Source organism: Vespula vulgaris, chromosome 7 (assembly GCF_905475345.1).
Source record: "Vespula vulgaris chromosome 7, iyVesVulg1.1, whole genome shotgun sequence".
NCBI lineage: Eukaryota > Metazoa > Arthropoda > Insecta > Hymenoptera > Vespidae > Vespula > Vespula vulgaris.
This window is the reverse complement of record NC_066592.1, coordinates 1,438,142-1,452,803: the sequence shown is the minus strand read 5'-3', so window position 1 is coordinate 1,452,803 and position 14,662 is coordinate 1,438,142. Positions and strand designations below refer to the sequence as shown.

At 39.3% G+C, this 14,662-nt stretch overlaps 1 protein-coding gene across 2 annotated transcripts in view; it reads left to right on the top strand.

Moving 5' to 3' along the window:
• Positions 1-14,662, top strand: part of LOC127065127 (putative mediator of RNA polymerase II transcription subunit 26) — a 172,054-nt gene that overhangs the window by 115,429 nt on the left and 41,963 nt on the right. For both annotated transcript variants that reach the window (XM_050997057.1, XM_050997058.1), the window contains one exon: positions 11,856-11,978. In XM_050997057.1, the coding sequence (XP_050853014.1) occupies positions 11,856-11,978 (123 nt within the window). The remainder of the gene's footprint in view (positions 1-11,855; positions 11,979-14,662) is intronic.

Here is a 14,662-nt window from a genome sequence, read left to right as displayed (position 1 = left end):
CATCTAGATTCATGAAATTTCATTGACGGTCCATTTGTGTATAATAAAACGTAACAGGAATAAAATCGAATTTTAAATCGACAACTCTAGGTGAAGAATATACGTAGTAATAACGATATAGAGCGGATAACATAGACGATACATCGTATGGGGTGTCGTAAAACTCTTGATCGAATAATTTTAATGGTCGAGCCGACGACGGCCGAAGACGATAACCATAACCACGACATAGCCCTATTACACCCTACAAACCATTTGAATCTATTACGGTCTATAGGCTCTCTTACGTACATCCTCTCTCTCTCTCTTTCTTTCTCCTCTCTATCTCTTTCTCTTTCTCCAACCCCTTGGTATCTCATATTACGGACGGCAGGTCCGGTGCAAAGTGAATTAATTAAATGTATTCGTAGATAGTAGGCGGTGGCGTTTAGATTAGCAAAGGAGGGAGAGAGATAGAGAGAGAGAAGGTGAGAGAGATAGACAGATCGTTCGCAAAGTCGTCACGATCTGTCTGGAATGTCTTGAGACTATAGGAGAGAGGAGGAGAGAAAGACACAGAAAGAGAAGGAGATAGATAGATAGAAGGATAAATAAAGATAGAGGGATTGGAGAGGGATAGGTACTTGAGCTAACTTCTCCTTGCCTAGAACGTGAGCGGATCGGTCAATTGTACGGCTTAATTGTTACAATCTCCCTTTCCTTTTCCCTTCCCTTCTCTTTCTCTCTCTCTCTCTCTCTCTCTCTCTCTCTCTCTCTCTCTCTCTTAGCGTGGTCGATCCGAAATTGCTTTGCCGATAACGTCGTTATCGTCGAAGACGCGATTATCCTTGCCGAGTTAGTCACATCCTCTAGATGTATATATATCTCTATGTGTCTGGGACGGTGCGATGCGGTCCGATGCGATACGGTGCGGTGCGTTAGACTTTGCGTGGATCACACGGATGATTTGTGACAGTTAATCACTAGTCCATTAGGATATCCCGCATGATCCTAATATTCTCTAATATAATATCGTCAAATTCTTCGATCTTTCGATAGAAAAAAAAAGAAACAAAACAAAATGAAAGGGATAAGAAAAAAACAATTTTCACGCTGCAATCAACGATTCGATTTAATTCCGATTCATACGATTTCCCTTTTTTCTTTTAAATTCATGTTTCTTTATCCATTTTTTCTTTTCTCCTTTATTGATTTTTTCCCGATCGCACGCAGTCGTCTCAACCTAAACAATTTTGATATGTCGCGTCGATGTAACGTCCGACCATACATTGACTCTTATTACTGGCGTGTTATTCGAAACTTTAGAGACAATGACAAAGCGATAGAAAGTTAAACAGAGTGGGAGAGCGACAGAGACAGAGAGAGAGAGGGTCGAGCTTTCGAAATACACGAATCGAAATGATCGGTAAACCGCAGGATAGGCGTGTTAGGCTGTTCCCATTGCGGCTTTTGCTTTCGGAAAGTTCCTGATCGGGTCGTTGAAACGAGAACACGCGTGATCGTTAAGGCCGAATCTTGTTTGAGGGTGGATCGGTGTCGTTTGCGGCGGCGTACGTCAAAATTTATCAATCGGCAGGAACGTCACGTCCCCGTTAATTATGCACGTGCGTTACGACGGCGACAACGTGACGGCTGTCCAGCCGTGGAAAACCGGCGTTGTTTCGTGTTTTTCCTAGGGTGGCAAGGTGAATTGGACGGAGAGGGATCCGCGGGTAAAAGAGGGAAACCGGGGGAATAGGGTGACAGCGAGGTGAAAAGAGGAGGAGGAGGAGGGGGGGTAGAAGGGTGGTACAGAGCGAAAGTCGAGGGAAACGTTAAATCGAGGGATTTGTTCGACCATCGTCGGACATTCACCAAATCCGGCGATTGTGTACCCAACCAGATACAAATCTCAACCCAACGTTGCGGAAGACTTGCAGTAACAATAACAACAACAACAACAACAACGATAACAACAAATTTTCTATGCAGCATTTCTGACGCATCGTAGTTTTTGTCGAAGTTAACGATTATTTTTATAGAGGTTGATGCAGCAGAAGATAATTGTTTATTGTTCAGTCGATTTTATCGATCGATTATTTCTCGATTATCTCTTTCTTTTTTGTCTTTGTTTTTCTCTCTCTCTCTCTCTCTCTCTTTTTTATTCTTCTTCTTTTTCTTCATGTTTTCGGATTAAACTCGGGTTAATTTTTTTACGCGAATTTTTTTCGACCTTGGATATAATTTGAAGGGTAGGAGGAAGAGAGAATTTTTTTTCTCGAAAAACTCTCGGGAGGACAGGTCGTTCGTGTCGTCCTCCGACGCGATGAGAGAAATACTTTCCAGATGTTTCTGGCAACTCGTTGCCCGTCGAGCCACGAATAAAATATAACACTCGTTTGCGCATAATCCTTCGGAAGATCCTACGTAATTTCGCAAGTCCAAAAAGCCCTCTCTCTCTCTCTTTCTCTCTCTCTCTCTCTGCTTGCCTCGGTTGGATACAATTTGTCATACTTGCAGATCCCAAATTGGTCTCTTAAAACGGGAAAACGAATAGGAAGTATCGTCATAATCCGTGATGTCACCCTAATCCTGTCGTATTTTCTCGTTCTTTTTTTTTCTGGAGGGATGGTTTTGGAGGGGGGTGTGAAGAGGGAGGAAAAAAAGAGATATAAATAAACAAACGAATGAATAAATTAATTAATTAAACAATTGATTGTATTACAATATATTTCGAATTTCCGAATTAAATTCCATTTATTAAATACATACCTATGCGACAACGATTGTTTGCGATAGGTTCGTTAGAAATACGTTCGTAGTTAAATGTGTCAACGTTTAATTCGTAGCTATTGTTACTTTCCGCTAAATTCGAAGGTTTCGGAACATTACAAATTAATTAACGAGTTTGTCACATTAATTACGTAATGCTGGGATTTACGACCTACCGACGACAAAGCCCTCGAGAGTTTTCTCGGATTTCTTTTTCTCGTCTTTTTTCTCTATCTCTCTCTCCCTCCTTCCTTCCTTCCTTCCTTTTCTTTCTTTCTCTGTTTCCTTTCTTTCTTTCTTTCTTTCTTTCTTTCTTTCTTTTTTTAGAGGAATAATCGACAAATTATATAGATTCTCTACATTGTTCTTACTACTATTTCACGCTACAATTAGTTATTCTTCATTGATTAAGTAGCTTCGAAGTAATTGGTCGTCCTAGTTCTCTTTGATTTAAGCTTTAATGAATCAAAATAAAAATAATCGTTAAATTAGATTAAATAAAATCTAATCATCTAAGTTAGTTATCAAAGTATTAATTCATTTTCTCGGAGAATAAAGTTCAATCTTATATACTTACCTCTTTCGTTTCTTTCCTTCCGATTTCTTCGATGTCATTTCCTTTTTTATTTCTTTTTTATTTCTTTTTTTTATTTTTCCGTTTTATAAACTACCGGATACGAAGTCGAATTAAATGTACCGCGGGATATTAATGACATTGGTTTCCTTAGAACATTTTTAATGTTCCTTTCAAAACGATCGAGAAGGGTTGGATTTGCATGTTCGTTCGAGCGTAAAGTAGCAGATAATAAAAGAAATTTCAAGATCTATTCTGGAGATATATTTTTTTTTTCTTTCTTTCTTTATTTTTATTAAGAAAGTAGCATCTTATTTGCATTTCAAGTTTTTTATTTTTTTATTTTTTTATTTTTTACTTACGAAAAAGAGACCGACAGAGAAAGGGAAAAAAGAATTTTATAGATATGTATATGTATATGCTATATATATATATATATATATATATATATATATATATATATATATATATATATATACTCAACATAAGAGAAATCGAACGAACGTGACGACCCTGTATTTTTACATCCCCCATTCCGTTATATTCCTATTAAATCTTCGTCGCACGAAAAATCACGTAGCCCTTCGGAAAACGTCGGTTTGAATACCACCGACATCGTTAACATCGAGATTGGATATCTCGTTGTTCTCGTCCGGCTCTTTCTCTCTCCCACTTTTAATGGACGATCGTGGAAGAATACTAAAATGTAGGATCATCGAAGGGATGGTGAATCGAAGCAACTCCACTTTTCTGTGCAGTTTAGACAAAGAGACAGAGACATACACAGAAACAGATAGAGAAAGAAAGAGAGAGAGAGAGAGAGAGAAAGATAGACAGACAGACAGACAGACAGACAGACAGACAGACAGACAGAGACAGATTTTAATAAACCGGAAGCTTATTGTGTGACGATTCGAATGTTTGAACGTGACGGGAAAACAGGAGACGGTCCTAGAAAAGATGAATGTGAATGGGCTAGGTATGTCTGACGATGAAGAAGGAGAGAAAGACAGACAGACAGAGAAAGAGAGAGAAAGAGAGAGAGAGAGAGAAAGAGGGAGAAGTAAAAGAGAAAGGGAAAGGGTGAAAGACAGAGAAAGGGAGAAAGCGTTTCAACACTATGAGACGCATTGTTGCAGTAGCACTGATTACGACTGACAAGCAGCTACGACCCTTTCCATTCCTCTTTTATGCTTGAAGCAAGCAAGTAAGCAAGCAAGCAAGCAAGCAAGCAAGGAAACAAGGAAGCAAGTAAAGCAAGTTCATGGTTCCTCATAACAGACGCTCCCTAAGGCTTGAAAGTCTTGTTACCGTTTCCATGACACGATACTTGGTCTTTTATAAGTCTTGCATAACGTTCATCTTGTATCATCGTTAAACCAAGTGATATTGACTCGAAAGACTTGAGAGTTAACGATCGACAGACGTCGTTAGATAGATTGGTAAAGATAGAAAGAGAGAGAGAATGCGATAATTATCTCTCAGTTGTTATCTTTCCACTTGTTCTTACCAAGAGTGTATAATCGTTGTGTATACACTTATAAAACAGGAAGCATTCGAGGAGAAAATATGGATTTCATCATTGGGGTCTTCTTGGTTCTCTGGTCCAAGGCAAACGTTAAACGTTATCAGAACGAGAAAAAGAGAGAGAGAGAGAGAGAGAGGAAGGGAGAGAGGGAGAGAGATTGACAAGATAATTCAACGATGACGTCCTCGTTAACCAAAGTTAACCGAAAAGTTATACTTTGTTTTCAGTTTCAGTAGGGTTTAGTTTAGCGGGTAAGATACTAAATGGTCTATGTTGAGAAAGATTGACTCCCTCTTGTTTAACGAGAAACAAAGGGTGGTCGAGAATCAGTCTTCTTCTTCTTCTTCTTCTTCTTCTTCTTCCACTTTCTCTTCTTCTTCTCCTTCTTCTTGAAGAATATTTCGAAGACGATACATAGAATGATTTTGGAGCCGCTCTTACATAGTCGTAAGTATAGTAACCTCGTCGTATTTTCTGAAAGCTTCCAAGAGAAGGGTGCTCAACTAAAGAGAGAAAGAAAGAGAGAGAAAGAGAGAGAGAGAGAGAGAGAGAGAGAGAAATGATGGTAGGCTAAAATGGAATGGAAGGGTGTAGAGGAAGAAGAGGTAGAGAAGGAAAAGACGAGGAAAAGGAGAGGGAGAGAGTTGCCCCGAAGGAGGAACTTCTAAAATCAATTAGCAGCCCCTTAGGCAATAGGGGGTTCCGCTTCCGCGAACGACCAACGCTGGAGAGGAACCTTTCCGTCATAGGATAAGGGGGTGATAAGAGGAGAAAGGAGAACGAGAGTGGAAGACGTTTATCCCAATAGAGAAACCGGGTGGAACAATCACGGCGTTTCTCTGACTACTGCCTACGGAAGGCTTTGCCGAGGGTTCTCTCTGAAGCACGTACAATACATACATACATACATCCATACATACATATACATGTATGTGTAATACGTAGAATGTGTAGTTTTCGAAAGATGTGTCAGTAGTGTTACCAAGCTTTACATCCATGTAGTTGCAACCCTTTTCCGCACTATACTATACCTCGGCAAGAAGGTCTTCCCTACGTTGCGCCCTGCAGGGCATCTAAGATTATCGCGAGATGATTTAGACTATCTTACTAATAGTCATTTTTCCGTCACCCTCAAACTTACCCTCAAGCACGTTTCTCCTGTTATAAGCTCTTTGGATTCTTGACTTCGTGATGGTATCTAGAATATTTCATTTAACGAGAGTTCGATAGATTTCTCTGGAATCTTCCTTTCTTTCTTTCTTTCTTTTTTTTTTCTTTTTCTTCTTCTTTTTTCATTGCAAAGTTTCGCAGAGAGATAATTTTATTACGGCAGGAGAAAGAGGAAGAGGAAGAGAAGAAGGAGGAGGAGGAAGAAAAGAGAGGGATGGATGAGTGAAGAATTATTTATTAAGTTTTACGATGTAATAAACGACGACGGGATAAACTTTTGTACACCGTAGAAAAAGTAAAGTGCCCGGTTTCGTTCATAGTTTGAAATTTGTTAAACCATAGTCTTTAATGGTTGGGGTACTTTTGATATAATTGAGCATCGAACGGAAACATCAATTTGAACTATGGCGGACTACCTTCCGTTCGGTCGGTCGAACTTTCGATGATGACGAGACTGACTGGAAGATGTTCGTCGAGTAGGTAGGCTCTTTACGAAATTCCAGATGGATGAAGGGCAAAGAGAAGAGGTTGAGGAAGAGAGAGGGGGTGAGATGGGGTGGGAATGCTTGGAAGAAGGATGGACTTAGCTTTAAGGAGAACAGACGATTAGGAACAGCTTGGGTAGACCCTTCGTCCATCTTCTCTCTCTCTCTCTCTCTCTTTCTTACGAGTAGCAACGGAAACGTACTCTGGTGACTTCGAATCTCCTTCTCTTTGAACGACCCTTCGCGACCCACACAAAGGGCTTGAAACATGGCAAAAAGGCCCGCGTGTTCCTTCCCAAGCAACGATTCTCTTGGAGGATCCAAGAAAAGGAAAAGGACCAAAGGATAGCGCAATGGAAGGGCCGTAAGACGACGGACCAGTTTAAATGAAGACGAAATGGTCTGTCCTGTTCCTCGTATCTTGAAATCACAGTGTCCCTTTCGATTCTTTGTTACTTCTTGTAAAGGAACTACCTATCGACTTATCTATGAGTTTTCTTTCTTTCTTTCCTTCTTTCTTTTTTCTTTTCCGATACATTATCGGCGAAAGTTTATTCTTTCGTTAAAACGAAATAGAAATCGATCATCAGATTTCACTTTTTTTTTTTTTTAATGGACGGACTCGCAGTCCTGCTTCTATGGGATTTTATTCGAGATAATAACGTTGGTCGTTATTCTTTCGAACAAATCTTGAAGAGCACATCGATTTATTTATTTATTTATTTATTTTTCTTTTTTTTCTTGATGATTTTTATATTTAGTTAATTAATTTGATACAAAATATCGGCTGTGAAATTTTTCAATTGGATAATATTTTTTAACATTTTCAATCGATACTTTTTGAAGTAATTACACATGATTGATTAATGTTACATCGACTAATAGTAATACCAATTTAATTAGAACATTTAATTAAAATATTTCTAAATGCAATAATTCGATCAATACTTCACGAATAGATGGTCCGTATTTCTAACGAACCTATACGCGATACTTGATTATTTATACTCAACCAATTATATTATTATTTACTGATATCTTATTATAAATATTGATTAAAATATTCATACGTGCTGATAACTTGTCCGATCAAATATATCCCATCGATTAATAACAAAATATATTAATATTGAAATAAGAGAAATATATAATAATTGAGTCATTCCGTTCTGAAAACTTTCGTTTTGAAAACTCCGTTTCTAAAAACCATCTTCTTAAATAGATCTAACGGTGCAGTCGATCTAACGTAACGAATGAGAACAAACGAGATGAACGATTTAACAAAAATCGATAGTTGGCTGGTGGTAGTGTGTGTCAAATCCTTTTTCAAAGATCGAACGAAAGGTACGTTCGAGGGTAGGATCTTTTCGAGGGTAGGGTGATTTTGGAAAACGATGTTGAATAGTCTTTGGTTCTTGGATAAGTTCTCTCTCGTGTTCTGCCAAGAATCCTTTCGTGAAAATTTAACGTTGGTATTTGTTCTCCGTAGTACGTGCAACTAGTCCAAGTAGAAAAAAATAGGGAGAATGTCGAGTCCCTAAGGATTTCTAGTCCCTAAGGATTCTTCGTAGACTTGGTTTTGAACTCGTTCTTTCTTTTTTTTTTCTTTTTTGTTTTCTTCTATACATCTATAGGTATCATTGATCATGGTTAGTCCTTCTCTTTGATTTCTCGCTACGTTCATCGTTGGTATTTTTATTTTCGTTAGACTTTTAACAAGGATCTATGGATCTTGATAAATCTTGGCTGACCATGGTGAACGGTTAATGGAAAAGTTCGATCTTTTTTTTTTTTATTAGTGGAAGATATAAGACTCTTGAGATTTCTTTGGAAACGTGTGTGCGTCTATGTAAGTATCCATCGGGGTTAGCATTGGACGATTACTCGTTCATCTTTTCTTTCGTCGTTGTACCGTGTCAAGTTACCTAATGGACATCTATAATGAAAGAATCGATTCGTATTTCTATCTATGTGATGGGATGAATCATCCAAATTATAATAAATCGTTCGTTCCCTTTTTTTCTCCCTTCCACCATCTCTCTCTCAATCTGAAGATTACTCGTATATATGTGTCATCGATATTCGTACTGATTGGACGAATTTTATATGATTATTATCATTATTCGAATAATATATATATATATATTATGAAATTACCCGTTAACGTTACGGGTCGAATAATTTATTCCTCGCCGATACGATTATGGAAATGTTTTGTGGTACCGTGAATCGAAGTGATCTACGGAGGATTTAACAACACGATATTGTACATAGAGTTAAAGTCCTTGTTAATTCAAATGTAGATTCTCTTTCTCCCTTTCCCTATCTATCGTAACGTTAGGTTTACAGTTTACTGACAACCATTTAGATATTCTACTCGGTCGTTGGGACCCTTTACCTATTCAAGACCAAGTTAGGGTTAATTATGTCATCGTGATCGATCTGTTTGCACGGTCGAACGACTGTATCTTCGTTGAATAGTTTCGTCTGTTTCTAGTCGTCAAAGCAATTTGAAACTTTGTTTAAAGGATTACATTGGTAAATCCATTCTGAACATTGATACATATATATATATATAATATCAAAATCCTTGAAGTAATATCATTTAAAAAACATTTTTTTATTATTCTTTGTTATTAATATTCTTTTTAATTTGATCGACCAAGATCGTAATATATATATATATATATATATATATATATATATATATATATATTGCGACAGGAAGAAAAGAAACAAAAACAAAAAAAAAGTAAAAAACAAAAAAAAAGAAAAGAAAAGAATATTTCATTCGGTGTATTGATAAAGATGACCAGCTCGAAAGTCATAGTTAAATCGTAAAGAGCAGAATCGGTCGGCCCTACCCCATGGGCAAATTTCCGATTTATTCAAGCCCGGTGCCCGAATACTTGGGAGCCCATAAAGAGAATGAATGGGATTGTGGCGGTTGCAGCAATGCTCAGAGCTGCTTTAGGGGTTCATGAAATACGCGCTTTGCCACCCTCGCTCTGAGCTTTTCCTACTGCTTCTTCCTTCCTTTTCTCTCTCTCTCTCTCTCTCTTTCCCCGTCTCCCCTTCTCTTTCTCTATCTCTGTCTTTCTGTCTCTAACTCTCTAACTCTCATTCATCGGCTGTCTCTCTCTTTCAATCTCACTCGTCGACCACGTCTCTTCCACCACCCCCGTTAGAACCTCTTCCACCAATCGAAACTCCTCTCTCCGCGGGGTGGCCACTGGTATTACCATGAATTTACATAGCCTCGCACGAAACTCAGAACATATTGCGCCGGCTTTGATTTATGCGAAACATTTGCTAAATATTCTCGCTTAATCTCGGCTCACCCGCGAGAGATGCCGGACGTAACGGGAATGCGGACGGGAGTTGCCGTGCAACCTTCGAGGGTTGTACCCAGAATCCAACCAACATTAGCTTCATCGTTGACTTTTCCTTTTTTCTTTTTTTTATTTTTCTTTTTTTCGTTTGCCATGAGGAAGGAAGGGGTTAGGGAGCAAATGTGTTTGAGAAAAAGGAAAAAAAAGAGAGAGAGAGAGAGAGGAACGTAATATTCGTTATTACACCGAGGTAGAAGTACTTTTGTGGTTGAACCTGGGAGATGATAAGAATGTTGAGAGACGAATTTTCTTTTTTTTTTTTTGTTGTTTCTGTTTTTATAGCATCCTTATCGACCTTAATTTTGTTAACGAAGTTAATATTTAATGAATTACCTAGCTATCGAGACGATCTACACTGACTGAGTCAAATGTAAGATATACTTGAACGAGACGATCTAGTTCGTATTTGGCTTCCTCCATCCAATGATAAACAATGGAATCTTTCAGTCTCAATAGGTGATTGCCCGAAGCCGTGCGAGTTCAGGAAATGTATTACCACTTGTTAGTATCAATTTCGTGATCAACGAGAACAGGGAAGTATATTTTTTAAGCTTTATCTTGTTAACGTCGACGTCTAGACATTTCCATGGATGTTAACGAAAGAAAGACATTTTAGTAATCGTAATCCTCCGTTAATGGAAACATGTTAAAAAGAGCGAAAGAGAGAGAATAATCGAGTATCCTCGTAACGATGTTCGATTATCGGTAATGTTCGATTACCACCCTTTTCTTTAATCCCTTTGAAAGCCAGGCCCCTACCGATATATAGAATTTTTTCTTCCATTTACCACTTCACATATTCATATAGCGCTCTTTGCTCAACAATAAACGCGGGCCATTTGCATGCGAGGTCTCTGGGAATAAAACGGCAGCATTCCCTGGATATATCCGCGTGGAGTCGAAGATGGGTTGGTGTTACAGGGAAGTCCCGGTCCCTTTTCCCGAGTAGTACAGGAACGAACGAAGCTGGCTGGTGCTGCTAGCCCACCTCCCAAGCTCCAGCAGCGCGATAAGCCGCCCTCAGGGGATTCGCGATTGTCTCGATTTATATGCACGCACGGACCTAGGTGGTAGGCCGTGCTGTGACTATCTCTCTCTCTCTCTCTCTCTCTCTCTCTCTCTCTCTCTCTCTCTCTCTCTCTCTCTCTCTGTCTTTCTCTCTCTCTCTCTCTCTGTCTTTCTCTCTCTTTCTCTCTTTCTCTCTCGTTTAGGAGCTTTGTCGTTAGGCAAAGAGAAAGAAGGGTGCCAGACTCCTGGCCTTCCTAGTGTCCTGGTAATAGTCCTGCTATTGCCATTGCTGACTATTCTCGCGAGGGCACCCATCGATATAGATCGATTTTCCAACAGACAGTAAATATCGCTGATGAGCTGGACCAGTCGTTGCTACTGTTCTCTTATATATTGTTGCTAGGTGGGGGAGGAGATGGGGATGACTTTGCTTATCCTGCGATTTGTCGAGCGGCAGAAATCCACGCTTTACTCGACATCGAATGCCTTTCGTTTTTCGGCTTAGATCGCCCTCCCTTTTCTTTTTTGCTTTTTTTTTTTTTATTCTGATATATATATAAAACTACATACTCTCCCTTTCATACATCATTCTCCCTATTCGTTTATGCGATGCGTGCTCCAGACAAGACACAGGTAATTAGAGATACCCCATGGAGTGAACATGATTTTTTTTGGTTGTTATTTTTATAGGGTCGAGCTTGAATCTTTGATAGGAAATCCGTCGCCATTGTCAGACATCTTACTGATCTGTGTCTTTGATACAATGGTTTTAGAATCGATCCCTGTTTGAAGTCATAGAAATTCAATGAACGTATTCTCTATTTGTCACTCTCTCAATCTCTCTCTCTCTCTCTCTCTCTTTCTTTCTTTCTCTCTATTTCTCTCATAGTTACGTTTCGCAAATTATCACGGCAGATATTTAATACCGTTTCCCATTTTATTTCCAGGTCTCTTTGTGCGACGAGTATAGTTTACCGGTCGATTTCGTAAACAAGAAACGTCCCGCCAGTGCTGCGGCTGCAACTTCCTCGTCGATTCAGTGGACTTTGCCAAGTCCTACAGTCGAGAACGTGAGTATCTTATTTACTTACTTACTTACTTACTTACTTACTTACTTACTTATCTTCTTAGATTGGTCTAGTTTATTTGTTTTGTCACACTTATAGTGATTACCAATCGTAACATAAAATTCAAGGATAACGAAAAAGTTAATATATCTGTTTAAGTTTTATTCCTTAAAGATTCATTTGTCTTTGATATATAATAAACTCATTCGACTATCTAAGTACCTATTGTAATCGTTCTAACTTGATTTGAGATTTGACGATGAAAAAAAAAGAAAAAAGAAAAGTGTTATCAAAAGTATATTAATAACAAACGACAAAGTAGATCTACGTACGCGTATGTATACCTGTGTGTACGTGATCTTAAAAAAGAATGAGTAAATTGTATCAAAAAATAAAACAAGAAGAAAACAACTAAGATTATTATCGACAATTTTTCTAGTACGTTTAGAATCGTTGCCGTCGGAGTTAAACGGATAGTATTGATATTTTCGCTCGGCGAACTGTCGGAAAATCGGCTGGCTGAAGGGAGAAATATAATTACGACGGTGACAAAATACCCGTCGGGCATGAAGGTAGAAGGTTACGAGAGGGATTACGTGAGGGTGGTACGTGGGTGGTAGTGACTGAGAGAGAGAGAGAGAGAGAGAAAGAGAGAGAGAGAGGTGATCGTCGAGGATGGTTGAGAGGAACAAGGCCGTTCCTAGTGCTTGCTGCGTGGGTGGAAAGGAACGAACGAACGAAAAGAGAGACAGAGAGAGCTAGAAAGAGAGAGAGAGAGGAAGACAGATAGATAGAGACAGAGAAAGAGAGAGAAAATGTGGAAGGGGGATGAGAGGTGTGGGAGATAGGGTGGGGCTGGAGAACGGTGACTTCCGGCGTTGCTTATAATTGCTCCGGCACTCAGTTTCTGGCGACTGTGGGGTTGCCTCGAGCGCTGCGCCTAAATGCTTCTGCCCCTGAAACACGTCTCCAACGACCCCTCTCCTCACCCCCATTCTCTGCCACCCCACCTAACCTCTCTCCTCCTTCTCACCCCTCTTTCTCTTCGAGCGCACCATCGCTATCGTCACCTCTACTATCGTCAACGTTATTTCTGTTATGTCGTCACGCATGGCTTTTCCCAAAAGTATTATATAGTCGAGAAGTCCTTTCTCGTTTGGTGATATTCGCGAGAGAGGAGAAGGAAAAGTTCTCGTTCGAACGAATTTTCGAGATTATTCGACGACGACGACAATGACGACAATTCGATAATGGCTGGTATATATATGAATAGTACTTTTAACGTCTACTAACTCTTTCTCTGTTTATATTTGTCTGTACGTGTGTGTGCACCCACACCCCTCACCTCCCCAGTTATACGCGAGTAAAACTTTTGAAATACGTTACGAGTCCACTTTTAACATTCTACTAGATATTTCGACGACTTGTTAACTACGTATAACTACCGTACATTGATTACGAGCTTGGCCCTGTACGTGTTGGAGAACGAGTTTTCGTTGCGACTCTCGGAGTTGGGCTGGGACGCGACGACGAAGGGAGGGGTAGGAATGGAGGGGGAGAGGTCATAGGAATTATTCTAAATAAGAGAGAACTCGTCGTCGTTTTATTGATTTAGAAAAAGCCGACGACGTTGGTTGATATTATACACTTTTTTTTTTTGAGAAATAAAATGATTGTCGAATGGAACGATCGAGGATGGGAGGGTAGTAGAGGGAGAGAGAGAGAGAGAGAGAGAGAGAGTAAAAAAAAAGAATGAAAAAGAAAGAATTAAGAGAATCTAACGTAGGGTGGCTAGATGACTCTTGTCTGGGAAATTCGTCAAGAAAAAAAAGAAAAGAAAAAAGAAAGAAAGAAAGAAAGAAAGAAATGGGAGGCAGAGGGTTGAGAGAGCATGGAAAAGAAAAATGTTGCGTATGGGTGAGTCGAAGGACACCTGGTAAGCGTCGAACAAAAGTTTTCTTCTCCTCGTTGTCACCGAACAACTCTCTCTCTCTCTCTCCCCTGTTGAAAGTGCTTTTCGTATCGTGAGATCGAGTGAGTGAGTGAGAGTGACAGAGAGAGAGAGAGAGAGAGAGAGAGAGAGAGAGAGAGAGAGAGAGAGAGAGCCGATGGTGGCACTTGACTCAAGAGGGGTGAATCGTTATGACTCTCGCTCGTAAGCCCTACTTAATACTTTAGCGCTTTATTTTATGCGTGAGGTCGAGCACGGCCGTCGCTTCGCATTTATCACTTTAAACAAAAGGGCCTACCATCTCGGCCCTTATTCTTCGAAGGTACGAACTTAGAAAGTCGCGTTGCGGAACAATTCTCTTCTTCTTACATTCTCTTATTTCTTTTCATTTTGATCTTTCTGAGTTAAGGTAGGGGAGAGTGGGGGTGGGTGGAGGCAGGATAGTAAGAAGTGGGCTAGGACCAGGAGTTGCCACGAAACAATTGTCGGAGGGGTCGGATCCGTTTTATTGAATTCAAAATTTATGAACCTCTTTTTCTTATTTTTTTTCTTTTCTTTTCTTTTTTTTTAATTTTATAAGCCGGTGTGTCACAATTAATAATTAATAATACAAAACGATTAAATTATTTTGAGATTAATAATATGAAACGTTATTTATCTTTTTTCTTCTTTTTATTTTTCTTTATTTTATTTCTTCTTTTTCAATCTTACAAAGACAGATATAGGCAATAATTAA